This window comes from Hylaeus volcanicus, chromosome 8 (assembly GCF_026283585.1).
Source record: "Hylaeus volcanicus isolate JK05 chromosome 8, UHH_iyHylVolc1.0_haploid, whole genome shotgun sequence".
Taxonomy (NCBI): domain Eukaryota; kingdom Metazoa; phylum Arthropoda; class Insecta; order Hymenoptera; family Colletidae; genus Hylaeus; species Hylaeus volcanicus.
In genome coordinates, this window is record NC_071983.1 from 1,461,300 (window position 1) to 1,476,993 (window position 15,694).

Sequence of the window (15,694 nt, forward strand, 5' to 3'; positions counted from 1 at the left end):
CAATCGCGGGTAAATCAGTTTTGTCGTAATGGCGGTGATTGATTGTGGTTACTATGGTTTTTTTTTCTATGGAACTTACCTAATTCTGGATATAGAAACATTCGGGGAATTGCTTCACAGCGGCGAACATGATTACCTATTGACTACCTCGCAATGAATAATCGAATAAAAACACTGAAATTGAAACGAGGAACGAGAACGGAGAGAAAAACGAAAATGTGCTTCTTCACAGCATTGTTGACTTCGAAAGACTGAAACATTCGCCGCCGTACTACTCTGGTCGCCGTGACCTCTGTAATTTTATCGATACGACGACCGAATTTATTTCCCGTCCGTGTGTTGTTGCCATAAATTTAATTAATAATTGACACAATAAATTTTGATTACAACATGAGCAACCACCTCGCAAACAATGTGTTCAATGAGATATAACAGCGTTATTTTGAGTACGGTTGTGCTTTGAATTTTGTCTGCATTCGATGTTCAAATGTTACGAAAACTATGACAAAAGACAATCGTAAACGACTGGTAACGACATGTAACGACTGGAGTAACAAATATGGTAGAGTTAATAGTTCGAATAAAATTTTTATTAAACTCAATAAATGCGTATATACAGGGAATGTACAGTCAATTATTTTACACAGCCTAGGCTTTAGACGTTATTTGCATTGAAGTACGTCGTTGTACTCGTAGGAATACCGTACAAAGTTCTCTCCGAAATTTGGTAATCCGAAATTACCTCCGTAGCGATATTCAAACTCTGAAAATCAAAGAAAGGTGTAGATTACTTTAGAAAAATCTAGATTTCTCATTTTCTCAAACTGGTCTTTATTTTTATTCAATTATTTATTTATTATTATTTTAGCTACAAAACACATGAGAGAAAATAAATAATTTAAGTTTGTCCAATGAAATATTAATAGTTGCGTCCAATTAATAAATAATAATTTATGTAATAAAAATTGCGGAAGATCAATTGTCCTGTAAAAACAGTATTCGCATCCACTTGATAATCGACTTACGTATTTTTTGTGCATGGAAAGACAGAAAGTGCAAACTTGTGGTCTTTGCGAGTCTGCCCAATGATCTGTCCCATACATACTGTTCCCGATACGTGAACAGGGTTGATCTATGGGGCCTGCAACGAGGATGGCACCCAAATGGCTGATGTAACTGCTGGCTAATCTCAAAGTCTCTATTTTTGACAATTTTCTATCCACCGGTTCCGTCGGTATTAAAGTTCTCAAGGTGCTGAAAGCCGTGTTCACACTGCACAGTGAAGATTGGAATTCTTGAGTCTTGTAGCTGTTTGCATTCCTTACCCTCCAAAATGATAGTCACAAATTTTCCACTATTGGTATGCAAAGTTTCGTTCATACGCTACTCAAATATTCCTGAACAATTCCATGGAAATTGGAATTGAAGAATTGAGACTTGAGATGAAAGAAGAATTGTACTTTTAATACATTAATAGATTTACTTGATGTTCAATTTGTATAAATAATTGTAGCTTTAAAAGTATTGAATTGAATCATTGTAGCCATCCAAGTAGCTAATTCTTGAATTATTTTGAGCAGCATACAAAAAGCCAATTTACTTTTTACTTATCCTCCTCTTAATAAATGCTCATTGTGAACATAGCACGAGATCTACAGCATGAGATTTGCTGTAGATGCTTACTTTCTGTATTGTAAATATACTCTTAAGATGGTTAATAGACTCACAGACATTTATGAGTTTAATCTACAAATATATACATTGTTACATCTTTAACTGTATTTATATAAGTAAGTCTAATACCAGCAGAAGAGTGAATTTTCTACATAACTAAGAAAACGCATACCTTTAGGACAAATATAAACACATGCTTCGTACAATGTTTCTATTACAATTTTATTATAACAATAAGTCAACAATTAAGTCTACACCCAAAATATCCAAAAGAATACAAGAATTACAAACGAAGAAATAAATATACCAGTACGAACGTATATTACTATACGTGGTTCGTGCCATCGTTCGAAAAAAAAGTTTTTAATGTTTCTAACAACAAACAAAAATTATTTTCACCTATGAGTCCGATCCCTTTCACGTGCATTCGCTTGATAACGTTGTTTCATCGATTCTTCTTTCCTTCGTGCAGCCATGCTGCATCGCACAGTTATCAGTTAATCGTTATACAACTTTGTTAACTTGAAAGAACGATCCGACTACACCGGCAGCTCATTTATGAATGACTAAGCTCCGACGGCTTCTGTCGCTTCCTCCAGGATTCCCTCTTCACCGACGTGTCACTCTTAACCCCGCCCCCCGTTACTCGAATAACACATGTGAACTGCACGTGCATCCGACCAGGGGCGAACGAAGCACTTGCATGATGCTTCACTAGTAAAAACACAACACGTTAATGACAGTTCATAAAAATCGTACAGGGGAAAAAATACACATAATATAAGTACATATAACAAATTAAAAATAAAGAGACGACACTGTAACGCCAACAATATAATTATAGTAAAAGCTTGGAACACCGGGTAATCAATAGGTTCAAAGTTGATTGCAGTAGAAATGTTCTGAAAATCATAACATGCGGTTCTTTAAGATCAAATAAAAGTACTTCGGATCGATATAAATGTTAGAACTTGCAGTCTAAGACTTCTATCACTATTACCTTTTTATAATTAAAATGTCACAGATAATGTGAAATATTCTGCTGTCTTAAATACAAAATTTTAGTGCTGTTGTCGTTTGACAAGCGGTTCTGAATAGTACGGTCAACGTGACACTTGTACTTCCTGCACACTCACACTAGTACATGTGGATGTGATGACTCCCACGTAAAGTGGTTGGAAGCTGGGTTTCACATTACGGTCAATAAAAACAAGCCGACAACCGACAGGAAGAGCGAGGAAAACAAATTCCATGTGTAAAACTAATTAGGACAGTTCCATACAGCTTTCAGCCGACTCATCACTGTCTCCTCTACAAATTCATTTAACGTTAGAACTTGGATACAAACTATGATAAGATGACACCAAAAGATAGTCTTTTATAAGACAGGCATTTATTTCTGTCCAGGGAATCCAGTGAAAGGCAAACTGGTAATAGGAAATTATACAATAATTTGATTTTCTGATTACATATAATTTCATTTTGGTGCGTTTTCCTCCTCAGGTAGAGTAGATTGAAAGTAGTCTGCTTGTGTAATATATTACAGCCTTGTAAGTGCAAGCAGACAAATAATACATTGATCGCTGATTTTCCACGACGTAAAACATATTTTGCCATTACTAATCATTTCAGACGCTACCTATGGAGATGTAAAACAAATAGAGAAAGAAAAGATACCATATAAAACTGGACGTTTCTATGAAATATTTACTTAGTTAAATAACTAGATTACATTGAATTAATTGTATAGCAGAAAATTTACATGTTCGAATGGTCATCAGAATAAAGGATTACTTTGTTTTATTGAAAAACGTTACGCATCAATTTCCAACGCCTGCACCGTACAGGATTATTTCCGTGAAATCTGCGGAGCGCACGACCATGGATGATTATGCGTTCGCACACACCGTTTTTCTATAAACTTTTAAACTTTGGTCACTTTGTTACAAAGTTTTAGTACTAATCAGCCGCTCGATCGAACTAGTATCAAACGCTCATGGTTTTCAAGGTAAAATCTTAAAGGATACATATAGAAAATATACAAATTGTCCGACACAGAAATTACAATAATATTAAAACTTAAGTTATATTCTTATATATACTAGAACACGGAAGGTCTATGAACCGTTCATGATCGTTACGAAAACACGAACAGTTCTAAATATGTTCGGAAATTACTCTACAAATTATAAAATTATTTATTTATTTATTTCGAAGACACGATTCATGTTCGTCGGATATTCATATATAACGAAAGAGGGGAGCAATCTATTATTCTCTTGTGAGCACGGAAAGACTAAATCAGGCGGTGAACCATTTTCCTTTGAACACTTTGGCATTATCACCGCTATAAATCAAAATCAAACGGAACGAATCTCTTTTCAGTAATATGGTGGACTCGTAATGCAATTATGTATAGTATGTATATACCTAGAGATTTCAAACAAATTTACATGTCAAGCGGTTCTCTATGGTGCTAGACTTAACCTAGCACTATTTCCGATAATCCTTTTTATTTTGTTTTGTTATCGTGTCATATTTACACTAAAATGTTACATGACGTAACAATCCTTACGTTTTTTTCACATCTTGCGTTTTACTTGTATAGCTCTAAGAGACCGTAAAAATAATTTCTGATCCTAAAACGTAAGGTCTTTGACTTACATCCTTGCACCTTTTTTATTTAAATCACGGCGGTTGAACACCGCGAGACGGTGATATTCTCGTTGATTGCAAATCTAACGAGACAATTTCCGTTCCTAATCATGAGGGATAATCATTAGAATATATAAATACAATTACACTTAAGGGCGTGATCCACGTGCGGCTTCTTCCAGTGCGCGAACTTTAAGCTCGCGATCGCGCTGTTGTCTAAAAAACACCCTTTGTTAGTCCGTTTCACTGGTCGTCTAATCAAGCATACAGTATATGCAAGCTTTGATAATGATTTCAAAGGACGAACCTTAGATATTCCTCGTGATGAGCTACGAGCGACGCATGAGGCGGAAATCGATCGCGTTCCATCATGAGGTGACGTTGAAATTGTTCGTGATGCGCTGCTATGTCCGCATACGGTCTTCCGAGAAGTTCAGCGGGATGAAGCGCCAGTCCTGGGTCACGTGGCATTAAGCCTGGTCGAGGATAGTTCGCACCAGCTGCTGCTATACACACAGAAAGTATTAGCAAACCATCGTTCTAATCGTACGTATCCTTATACGATATATCAAGCTTTGAAGTTTTTATGGGTAAACAGACATGCATGACAGCGCGTGAAACTCGTTCAAATGACATTTACTTGTAGTGACAATCGTTCCCTTTTTTTTTGTCTAGCGATGATAGATGATACCGTGGTGATGATGACAATGATGGTATATTACAAACAAAACGATACAATGACTAAAATATTATGAATGGTATGTGGCTGTTACATTGGTAAATTAGGCGGGTGTTTGTGATTGTGCAGTTTCAAAAAAAGGATTCTGGTGCAAAACGGACGCCATATCACTTCCATCCACGCACGTAACCACGCATACAATTCTCGCAACACTCGCGCACTTGCACGTTACTTGAACGCAATCGAATCATCATTTATCGCTCGTACCTTCACCCTAAAAAGCTTGATGATCGAAAAGCTCGGTGCCAAGTTATAATGGCGTAGCGAGAGAAGCGACAGAAAAATGCAAAAAAAAGTTTGCCGCAGAGAAAAATTTGTCTTGATATATATATATATTTTTTGATTCTTCGTCTTTAAAAGTAAGTTCTTACGATAATTAGGAGGATGCTCTCCGTTTAGTTAAAATTCTGACTGATGTTAAACTGATTGAATGAAAAGCACGCTTTTAGTACGCTTACACGCAATCGACCGATTTACCGATCACAGCCTACCAAAGAGGATCAAAGGAGCAACAACACTTTAAGACTTTCACAGATTACACGGACAAACTGTACATCGATAGAAAAATAGTTCAAGTGAAAAGGCTGTATACTCTTTCTAATCTTTCTTCGATTAAACATGTCTCGTTGTTCCGTGTTAGTTTTATAATGAGCTAACACTTTTGATTACGTTGACATTAACAATTGCAATCACTGGGATTATTATTCTGCATTTAAACTGGAACAAGAATAAAGAATCCAGGGAGAACTTGTCATGACCTTCAGGTACCATCGCGAGATACGTATACTTGGTGGCAGAAATATAGCGAGGTAGAAACAATAAACAGCAATGGCGATAGCGCAACCTGATTGTTGGTAGTCAAGATCCCAAAGACGAGTTTTGGGATCAAGGGTCTGGACATACCACGCGTGAAATACATTTAGCTGCTGGTAGCCTTAATACAAAATTTTCGAGGTCAACGCATACCTATTATAAATAAAGTTACATCTTTGTAATTAAATAGAGAAAGAACAAACTAATTTCTTAATAGAATTAAGTCGTTACAATATTGTCCCTACAAATTACAGTAAAAGTAAGTAGTTTAGCGTTAACGGTATCGCTTTCAATTCCACTACATTCCTTCCAGCAAGTATCTCCGAGGACATAGCAATTATCTGGCTGATATACTACGGAAACGATTTTTATCGGCTGTAAGTAGAGACGGTCGGTGAAAGGGGCGATCATCGTGCAGGAGCGTACTTAGACATCCTGATTTGTAGGACCTACCAGGCAGGGGGAATCCAGCTGCAGCCGCAGCCGCTTCCTGCTGTTGCTGAGCCTGTTGCTGGGCCTGCTGCTGTCCCGGATGTAAGTGCAAGTGCGTATGCGCATGCGTATGCGCGTGAGTGTGAGCATGATACTCGGGCGAAATGCCAGCCATCTGCAACCGGACCATCGGGTCAGCAGCTAGAGCCAGTCGCTCGTCCAGCTGGCCGTGGTGATGAGCCGCCACGGGATGGCCAGCCCCTGCACCCGCTGGCCCCCCGCCGGCTGCAGTCGGTATCCCTAAACCCGACAGCGCCTCGATCAAACATACTGTCCTAGTCGTACTCTTAACGCTAGCCAACTATATCTTTCTCCTGACAACGAATTTTTCTGTTTTGTGCGGCACACTTCTGTCAGACGTCCGACGTTTCCGACTGGTAGCTGCGTATTTAACTACCTGAACGTTTCGAAAGCGACATGCGTAACGATACACAACAACCAGTCATACAGGGCCGGCTTCACGCACCCGGCCTGATAAGCGTCGCGAGATGAGCGCTTAAAGTCGGCACGCAGAACCGATTCTATACAGTAATTCCCGCTTTCAAGTGACAAACTGAGGACCGCAGGTTCACTTGAAAGCGGGGTAGCTGGCGATTGATTTTCTCTCGAGAAATGATAATATTTATACTTTTCAGTATATCTTTATGGATGTCTCATCGATGGATAGGCAAGGCACTCTTGATGAAATGGACTCCAATTACGATCTTATTCGATGGCGCGAGTGTTCGAGGAAAATGGTAATCAGAATGAGATCGTGTTGGAATTTTTTTTCATCTAAAAGATTGCACATGTCCATTGGTAATACTATCATGTAGATATATTGATAAATATGACAAATTTCTGTTTTCATATATACAGATCGTCCCAGTTTAATCTTTGAATGCATATATTTTGAAAACTGCTTTGATTTTCTAACAGGTTGTTGACTGAATTTATTTGTGAATTTTGTTAACTCTTTGCTATGTAAATCGCGAACAAATTCTGGGACCCAATGAAACTATCGAAAATAAAAGAAAAGCGTTGCGCGCAAATATACACGTTATTGTACGACTTTGGTCAATTTGTAAATACAAAAGGGTTTCAAAGAATATTAACAATTATTTTAACGAGCTATTATTACGCTCTATGAATTCATAGTAAAAAATACACCTCATTTCAGTAACCCTGAAATAACTCTGACATCCAATATAATTTCCGAAATATATGCATTTACAAATTACAATAGGACGCCCTGTATATCACTCATTTGCTGCAACAATGACATAATCTGACATAAATTTTCATTTATCGATATTCCTATACCAATAACTCATAAACGGCAACTTTACGATTGTACAGCAAATGAATGATGTGTTTGTATAGACTAATCACTCTCGTCTAGGACTGCCGGTCACGCGAGTCAACGATTCGCTCGCGCTGAATAAACATAGACAATGTCGAGGATGATTCCATTACTCGAATCCGTTGTGAAAATTGTCACTCGAAAGCGAGAATTACTGTAGTATGTTAGAGAGCGGAGAGGCGACGAAAGGGTATCCGCATAGAGGAATCGATGTACTCGTAGCCGGCCCTGTAGTTACTGTAGCAGCAGCCAACATCCGGAAACGCTCACTATCTCGCTTTATCTCTATCGCCGTAGATCCTAAATTTCGATTCTGTCATATCGAATCAGAATCGTTGCTAATTTTTGTTCATTCCACTATGCGAGAAGAAAGATATGCATATTCAGGGGAACAGTAAAAGTTACCTAGTCTCTCTAAACGTTCCCTTTCCAGTTGGCTAGGACCAGGCGGTGCACCGTAGAGGCCGAACTGATGCAAAGCTTGAGGAGGTCCTGACGGTCCAGGCGCGAGTCCCGCCGCTGCGTAGCGACGATGTATCTCCAACCAATGCGGATCCACCGGTGCTGGCATCGGTCTAGGCGTTCCTTTCAGGAGCTCTTCTTTTAATCGATCGTTCAAATCTCTTTCTCGCAATTCTCTGATCTCGCGTTCCCTTTTCTCGCGCTCCAGGTGCTCCAGTTCCAAGCGTTCTCGCGTGGGACTGTACATGTAATGTAACATTGGATCTGGTGGCGCCGGATGCCTGGCAGGTGAGAACGCAGCGTGAGGACGCGCGTATTCCGACAACTGTCTCAACGCGGGAGTATCTGCGTACGACCCAGGCCTCGTCGCGTACCTGTCATAAGGCGAAACGACTGGCTCGAGAGGTCCTCGACTTGGAGGTTTACAAACTTCCGGTTGCTTTTCAGGAGTCGTCATTTTTCTAGCTTGCTGTGCCGCGGCTCTGTCGCGTTCTTCTCTTTCCCTTTCCGCTTGTTTTCTAGACCTCTCCTCGCGTTTTCTAGCCAACTTTGAATCTGGTACAGGTTTGAACATCAAGTCCGTTCTGGTGCAAGAATTATTCTCTCCTCGATTCCAGTGACGCAAGAAAATAGCTGACTGCGACCTGTGACATTCCGAGTCTTCGATTCTTGGTTCAGGAGACGGGCCTCGGGGACTCGGCGGTTCCTCTTGATCCTGCTCCACGAGATCAGGCTCTAATTTCGGCTCTGGAGCGACAGGTTGTTGGGGTTGCTGCTGTCTATGGTGATGATGAGCCGAACTGCTGGATGTCAGACACGTTGCGGAAACTAGCGACGGTTTCCGTTGAGTATTGTGTGAACTGTGTGACGAAGAGTGGCTATGGGAACTGTGAGACGAGATAGTCAACAACTTATCGTGGTGCAACGTTGTGGCTTGATGCATACTGGAAGAATGGTGATGCGTAGCGATAAGGTTTTCACCCTCCTCTCTAGTTGTCACGCTGGAACTGGTACTCGAGTGATGTGCCGTCATCATGGTCGTGCTTTCTTGACTCCTCTGTGGCGACGGCGGTGGAATTGCGTGAGGTACTGGACCGTAAGGATATGGCGGGAAGGAGGGATATCCTCCAACTGGAGCGTATCCTGGATAAGCGTGAGGATGATACGGATGCATCGCGGTGAACAAAGAATGATGCATCAGTGGATGATGTGGGTGGAACGGATGAGCCATGTGTGGACTCGGTTGCTGGGCTGGATGCATCACAGGCTGGGGAATAGATGTGGGTGGCGGCGGAAGAGTCGGTGTCGGTGATGCGACTACAGACTGCATCTGTGGAACAGGTTGGTTACTGGACATGGAGTGTTTACTTGGGGTGGGCGGTTTACTGGAACTGTCTGGGTCCTTTTTAATATTCTCTAAGCTTGGGCCTGGGAAACCAGTCTGGAAACCAGGAACTTTGACTTCCTTCAAGCTCTGGAGTGGATCTGGTTCCGGGGGAATAATCTCCTGTTTGATCTTCAAGTTCTGTGGCTCCATTGGCGGCGTTCCAGCCAAATTGTACATGGAAGATGGTTTCTCCATAGACATAATTCCACTTGGTTGAATCGGCTGGAATAAATTACTTGGCTCGTTTCTCTCGGGCTCGTTATTGTCTGGTCGCTCCGGGATTCTCTCAGGTATTCTATCAGGTATCCTACCATCTCGCATTCGCTCCGGAGGAAGTCTGTCGTCAGAGATACGCTCCGACATTCTATTCTCAGAAGACATTACAGTTAAACCAAGAGGTTGCGGCGAACTCGACATCTGAGGCATTTGCGTCATATTCGTCGGTATACTTTGCGAAATATTGAGGTTCAACGGTGGTCCCGGTATACTTTGGGGAAGATTTTGCGCGTTCGACATATTTTCAGCATGAGTTCGAAGATTCTGCGTTGGTCCCATGTTTTGCGCGTTTGACATATTCTGAGGCATATTCGGTGGCATTTGCATGCTCTGCGATAAGTTCTGCGGTACATTTTGAACAGGAGGAACATTAGATGTATATTGCATATTAAGTGGCAGTCCTTGTTGCGTTGGAGACATTATTTGCGAGTTCTGTATATTCTGTGGACCAGTCGATGCGCAAATACCGCTACTTTGAATCGATTGAGACAGATTACGCGGCATATTTTGACTCATGTCGTTCATGTTCAATGGCTGCGATGTAGTCAGATTCAGTTGCTGGTCAGGCTCTTTCATATCTTCGTTAGACGGAGACATGGCTGGTTCTATCGGTAATGGTTCCAACTTCAAGGGTTGATTCGTAGCTAAAGGTACATCGTCTATTTGATCCTTGGTTTCTACCGGTTCTTCTAACAAAGGTTTCTTGTCCAAGGTATGAATTACAGGAACGGATATCGGTAAAGTCTGTATAGGTGTCGGTACAGGAGTAGAGACTGGCGTTGGTTCAGAAGGTTCCTCCGGTGTAGTTACAGCCGGACTCACGGGCTCCTCTGTTGGTACTGTAACCGGAGTGGGTTGATTTTCGTTTGTATCACCTTCCCCTTCTCTTTCAGGCTCATCCATGAGAGAATTGCTATCGGTTGTGAGCGACTCTGAAGGACTCTCAGGACGTTCACCGCGTTTCCGTTTCTGAGACTCCTTATCCTCGTCCACCTCGTCCGTTTGAGGTCGTTTCTGACCTTTCTTCGGGGTTTCTGGTTTGCTTGAGGATTTCTTTTTGCTTTTGTCTGGCGTTTGTTGCTGTTGCTGTTGTTTCTCTTGATCGGGAGTATCAGTTCCACCTGTACGTCGAGGTCTTGCGGGTCTAGGCGTTTCCTTGGCCTTATTTCGTGTACGCATTCTCCCTGGGCTATCTGGTGATTCCGCAGGCACAGGGCGGAACAGATACGGAGGAGCAGGCGGCAATTCTCCGGTTTTCTTCAAATGTATTCTGCATTCCGTACAAAGCAATAATCTGTCTTTGCCGGCTACCTGATAATCCTTCGAGTTAGTCGAGAAGCAATGTTGGCACGAATGCGTCGCTCCGTTAGTATTTGTATCTCTAGAATCGCTATCTTCCTCCGAATTATCGTCCTCTGTCACAGAACTAATTTCCCCGCCAGGATTATTGCTCGCAGGTGTTCCAACAGGTACCGTTTCAGGCTCAGAAATGGGCTCCTTCTGACTGACGCTAGCTGGCGGGGTGTCTTTGGGAGGAGTTGGGACTTCCTCTTTGGGAGTGCCCGCTCTCGAATTACGCGTGTTACGAATTCTTCTAAGCGAACCCTGTCGCCGTCGTCGATGAGGTCTATTATTATTTGCACCAGGCGTTTTCTTCCATAAATAATAGAATTCGACCAATTCCGGCTAAAAATATAAAATAAAAAAATATCTACAATAATTCCTACTATCCCGAGCCTACCTTATTCGTAAATTGTTTTCGTTTACCGTGTCTTTATGAGGTAAAAGATCCTTTCTGATCCTCGAAAAGTTTTTCCCAAATTGGCGAAGTCCTTTGACGAAGCGTTTCTACGAGACAGAGCGACGGCCGATTAATTGTGTGCCTGGCACCTTTCCTTTTAAATAACGTGATCCGCACGTGTAATTATGAAAACGCGACTATTTAATTAAACAGTTTCCTGTTTAGTTGTGCGAACTTACAGTTTCCTCCTCGGACCACTTTTTATCGATGCCTTTAGGTACGGGACATTTAACGAGAGCCTGCAGCGCTCTTCCTGGATCATAGCCAGAGTCGTGCAAGATGTCCAGAGCATTGATAGTCGTGTCGTCTCGGGAAGCAGCCACACAACCGTCATCCGGGGATCCTCCATCACACATGCCAGCAAATGCAGCCATAGATCGAGCTGCTCTTAAGTACATCAGAAGATCCCCGTCCAATGCCATAGCTGGAATCCATCTTAGCTCCTCTCGTTCTTTAGAAAACTCTGGATCAGGAAGCAGCTCTCCAGGAGGTATACCCGGCCGATACTCAGGCAAACGGGCCTGACAAGAAACCAATTCCTGTACCCAAAATTCGGGATTGTGCGTGGTTAGCACCAATGCCAAAGCGAGTTAGTTGTACGCACCTATACTCCGGCTTGCTTTTCGAAATCTACACGAGCCAGTATAACTTTTAATTCCATTCTGTTCCTTTTGTTACATTACTGGTACGAGAAGTAGCGTGAGTACTTTATGTTTGTGTACAAACTAATGATCATAAATATAAGCATGAAAAAACGAGAATTGAAACAATGGTATGATTATTATACACATGTTACGGCTTTACATTTAATAACATTAGTTATGTTCACGTTTATGATACAAGCTATATAAGTTAATATAGCGGACAAAAGCACATTCACGAAATTCTTTTAGTGAACAGAGAAAACACGAATGGTGTAAATGAGAGTGAGCGAAAGAAGAAAAAACACGATATTTCACAAACAACAAATTACTTGGTATTTACAAGATGGAAACAGAAGATATTTATGGAAAAGACGACAAGATAAACGTACAAACGCTTTTCCATAAATTTTATGGTTTCAATATTTCAGTCGCAACATATTATACTCATAGATGGTTCAAGTAACCAATGGGTTATTGCATAAACAGAATTATTTCTGTCCGTGATAAATATGTTTTTGCAATTTCACCGTGACTGAATACCACTATAAATATAAAAATAACCTTATACTACATAATATCAACTTACATATTATTATAAAATGTTTCATCATAATAACTAGCATCATATTCAGGGTCTTTCAGTAGTAATAAATCGAGGGATGGCACTTAAGCATTGGGATTATACTGTTGAGCAAATAAGAATCGTGATCATTATGACTTAAAGAATAACTATCATTGTTATTTGAACCATCGACATACAACCAAACTGTGTAAGGAATAGGTATTTGATTCTCACTATTTAAATCTAATTTCTCTTTCAGCGTGTACAAATACAAACAGATATTAAGGTTGTAATTGGACAATGAAAACATATTCTATGAATGTGAACTTCAAGCACTAACGAAACACTGGTATCTCAATTGTTCTAAATTGTAACTAAGCACACGCCATGCATGTTTTCAATAATTCTTTAAAATAATATAATAACTACGATCGATAACATTACAAAATAATGATATATTCTTGGAACATGTTACCCAAATACATCCTTATTTCCATTTTCTTTGAAGAGCATATAAATTGATTGAATTTAATGTCATCGACATTTTAAATAAAAATATCAACAGTATTTATGAATTATTAATCAAAACCAATGGATGAGTAATAATAGTCTCAAAATAAGAATGTCAATCTGCCGAATAAATATTTCTATGTCCTTATTTGATAATAGTACTTATAGATTGCTACCAATGTCCATTAAAAATTTACAAACAACACAGTTCCAAATCTCTTTGTTATATACAAAGTTGTTTCAAACTACAGACGCTTCAATAACTTTTGAACAATGTACACATACCTAACAATTTGAAATAATACAAAACTCATATTACTTTACTGTCCTAATTCCAATTACTTTCACAGAAAGATTGAAGTATATGAATTAAGAGCAATTACCACTGAAAATATTAAGTAATATGACAGAGTAATGTCACAATTATCTGGTGCTTTGATAATCATATCTCTGTTCTTAATCTATACACTCAAAATACATGTCTTAGGAGAACAAGCCTTGAGTTAGGTACATTGTGCAATATAGCTAAGTAGCAAAAAGGTTTTCAAGGTATATGGCAAACCTGGTGCGAAGGGCCAACCCGAATCTCGCCCTGGGTGCCGGCAGACATCTCCCCCTCCTCCGAAGCTCCACCGTCTTTCTCCAGCGTTTCGAGTGGCTTCTATCTTGGACTTTCAGTAAATTCCTATCATCCACCCCCTGAACTGTATAGTCATTCTATCAGTATATTTGTAATAATTTTGTAGAAAGAAGTACTGCTAACATGCTTCTTTTTTTCAATGACCCTTTTTTCAATAATGATGTCAGTTATTATGACATTACTTCTTAGATTATGGAGTTACATACATAGAATGATAGTTAATATCAAGATACACAATGGTAAATAGTTTCTAGGAATGCAAATAAACACTTGTAATTTTTTCATTATTTTTGAACCACCATCTTTACATTTTTTTTTCTATGTATATTTATGATTCGATTGGATCGATGAAATGTAACTATTAGATATGTCTTATGAAAATATTACTAAGATACAATGTATATACTTTAAAAACTACAGATACAAAAAACTATATCGAAACATTTTTTCCTTTAAATATAAAAATATAGAGACATTATTTCGATCGTAACTATAATTCGCATTAATAGTGTGTCAATGAATAATAATTATCAGATGAATATGTAAATAAATCCTAAAAATCAGCTACACCTGATTTGCATAATTATTCCAAAAAAAAAAAAGGAACAATTCTCTGACCTTGCAGAATGATAAGGTTCATAAGGGAAACTGAATGTTCGTGTAATAACCCATTAAAACGCACTCGCAAATACATATTTCTACTTTCTTGAAGTGGTCTTGAGTCACGGTGAAAGCGGTAAACGGCATAAATGAGCTTTACTTAATTGAAACGCTTTTATCGTCGTTTGTAACGCAATCGAAGCGTGCCAAGAAGTGATGGACATCATAAAAAAATTTTGATTGACTCATCAATGTGCAATGCGAAGATACAGAAAAAAAAACCAGCTATTTACACAATTTCGTCATGTACGCAGGAAAACGCGAATGAAATGTGTGCGTGGACGGAATTACGAACGAGAAGCAAGTTATTAAACTATTTCGACGTGTTACGGTCGATTCGTTAGAATTTTTCGTCGCACCGCGCCTCGCCTTGGCAGAATTCCGGGCAGCCGTTAAAATAAAGTGGAAAGCTATAAAATTTCAAGGCAAACTCACCCGTGATAAATGTTTCAACGACGTGCTCGCATTGTTCCTCCCAACGCGGCTTGCGTCCACGTATACGCGTTACACACGAACCCGATTATGCCGATAAATGAGAGATAGAAACTTAATGATTCACTACAAATTAACTATCGAATATTACAGAATATATCTTTCACAAATCAGTAGCCACAACACCCAAACGCAGCCATCTTGTACTGCGTTTTGTTTCGTTTTTCTTTTGTGGGGGTGCGTTCCAATTCCATGCATTCCCTCGTTTCTTTAACGTCGATGGATTTTTAGTGGCAATTTCAATTTTAAACATTGAGATTTTTCTTAAGTTTCACTCTATTGTTCGATCTCTTCAAAGTTTACTGTATAATAAAGCGTACAAATTTACGCTGATTTCGCTTTTGCAAAATTATATAGTAATTTTATTCTGTGGTACTCTCCGTAAGAAAATGTTTAAATTTTTATATTTTGTTGGAAACTTTTACATGAGAATTACTAATTTACATATTTAACAATCAAATTTCTCGGAGAAAATCTAATTTTATGTAATCTTATTCTATTTATTCATCAAAGGAATAAATAAATTGATATATAAAATTGAGATT

General features: G+C 39.5%; 2 protein-coding genes across 14 annotated transcripts; both read right to left on the minus strand.

The window, feature by feature from the left end:
• Positions 1–568: 568 nt before the first annotated feature.
• Positions 569–3,216, minus strand: LOC128881276 (transcription factor 15-like). Of its 2 annotated transcripts, none has more exons than XM_054132188.1 (3): positions 2,074–3,216; positions 1,026–1,272; positions 569–763 (listed from the first exon to the last, which is right to left on the minus strand). In XM_054132188.1, the coding sequence occupies exons 1-3, from the start codon at positions 2,148–2,150 to the stop codon at positions 656–658; spliced, it is 432 nt and encodes a 143-aa protein (XP_053988163.1). In that variant the 5' UTR covers positions 2,151–3,216; the 3' UTR covers positions 569–655. The 2 variants fall into 2 exon arrangements, with proteins under 2 accessions (XP_053988163.1, XP_053988161.1); XM_054132186.1 differs by having other exon boundaries at positions 1,026–1,326.
• Positions 1,876–15,690, minus strand: LOC128881269 (arginine-glutamic acid dipeptide repeats protein). Of its 12 annotated transcripts, none has more exons than XM_054132162.1 (9): positions 15,093–15,688; positions 13,920–14,061; positions 11,821–12,180; positions 11,608–11,688; positions 8,121–11,526; positions 6,335–6,613; positions 4,637–4,835; positions 4,477–4,557; positions 2,246–2,388 (listed from the first exon to the last, which is right to left on the minus strand). In XM_054132162.1, the coding sequence occupies exons 2-8, from the start codon at positions 13,965–13,967 to the stop codon at positions 4,479–4,481; spliced, it is 4,452 nt and encodes a 1,483-aa protein (XP_053988137.1). In that variant the 5' UTR covers positions 13,968–14,061; positions 15,093–15,688; the 3' UTR covers positions 2,246–2,388; positions 4,477–4,478. The 12 variants fall into 12 exon arrangements, with proteins under 12 accessions (XP_053988139.1, XP_053988135.1, XP_053988134.1 ...); XM_054132166.1 differs by having other exon boundaries at positions 4,477–4,545; positions 15,093–15,563; XM_054132164.1 differs by lacking the exon at positions 4,477–4,557 and having other exon boundaries at positions 1,876–2,388; positions 11,821–12,162.
• Between the last annotated feature and the right edge of the window lie 4 nt (positions 15,691–15,694).

Excerpts from the sequence above, each read along its gene's own strand:
- LOC128881276 (XM_054132186.1), bottom strand. The coding sequence starts at position 2,150 with ATGGCTGCACGAAGGAAAGAAGAATCGATGAAACAACGTTATCAAGCG. Across the intron at positions 1,327-2,073 it reads GAAAGGGATCGGACTCATAG|GGTAAGGAATGCAAACAGCT; the intron begins GTGAAAATAATT and ends ATCATTTTGGAG. Across the intron at positions 764-1,025 it reads TTTCCATGCACAAAAAATAC|AGTTTGAATATCGCTACGGA; the intron begins GTAAGTCGATTA and ends TTTGATTTTCAG.
- LOC128881269 (XM_054132159.1), bottom strand. The coding sequence starts at position 13,967 with ATGTCTGCCGGCACCCAGGGCGAGATTCGGGTTGGCCCTTCGCACCAG. Across the intron at positions 11,527-11,607 it reads TTTTACCTCATAAAGACACG|CCGGAATTGGTCGAATTCTA; the intron begins GTAAACGAAAAC and ends TTATATTTTTAG. Across the intron at positions 6,614-8,120 it reads GGAACGTTTAGAGAGACTAG|GGATACCGACTGCAGCCGGC; the intron begins GTAACTTTTACT and ends TGTCGGGTTTAG.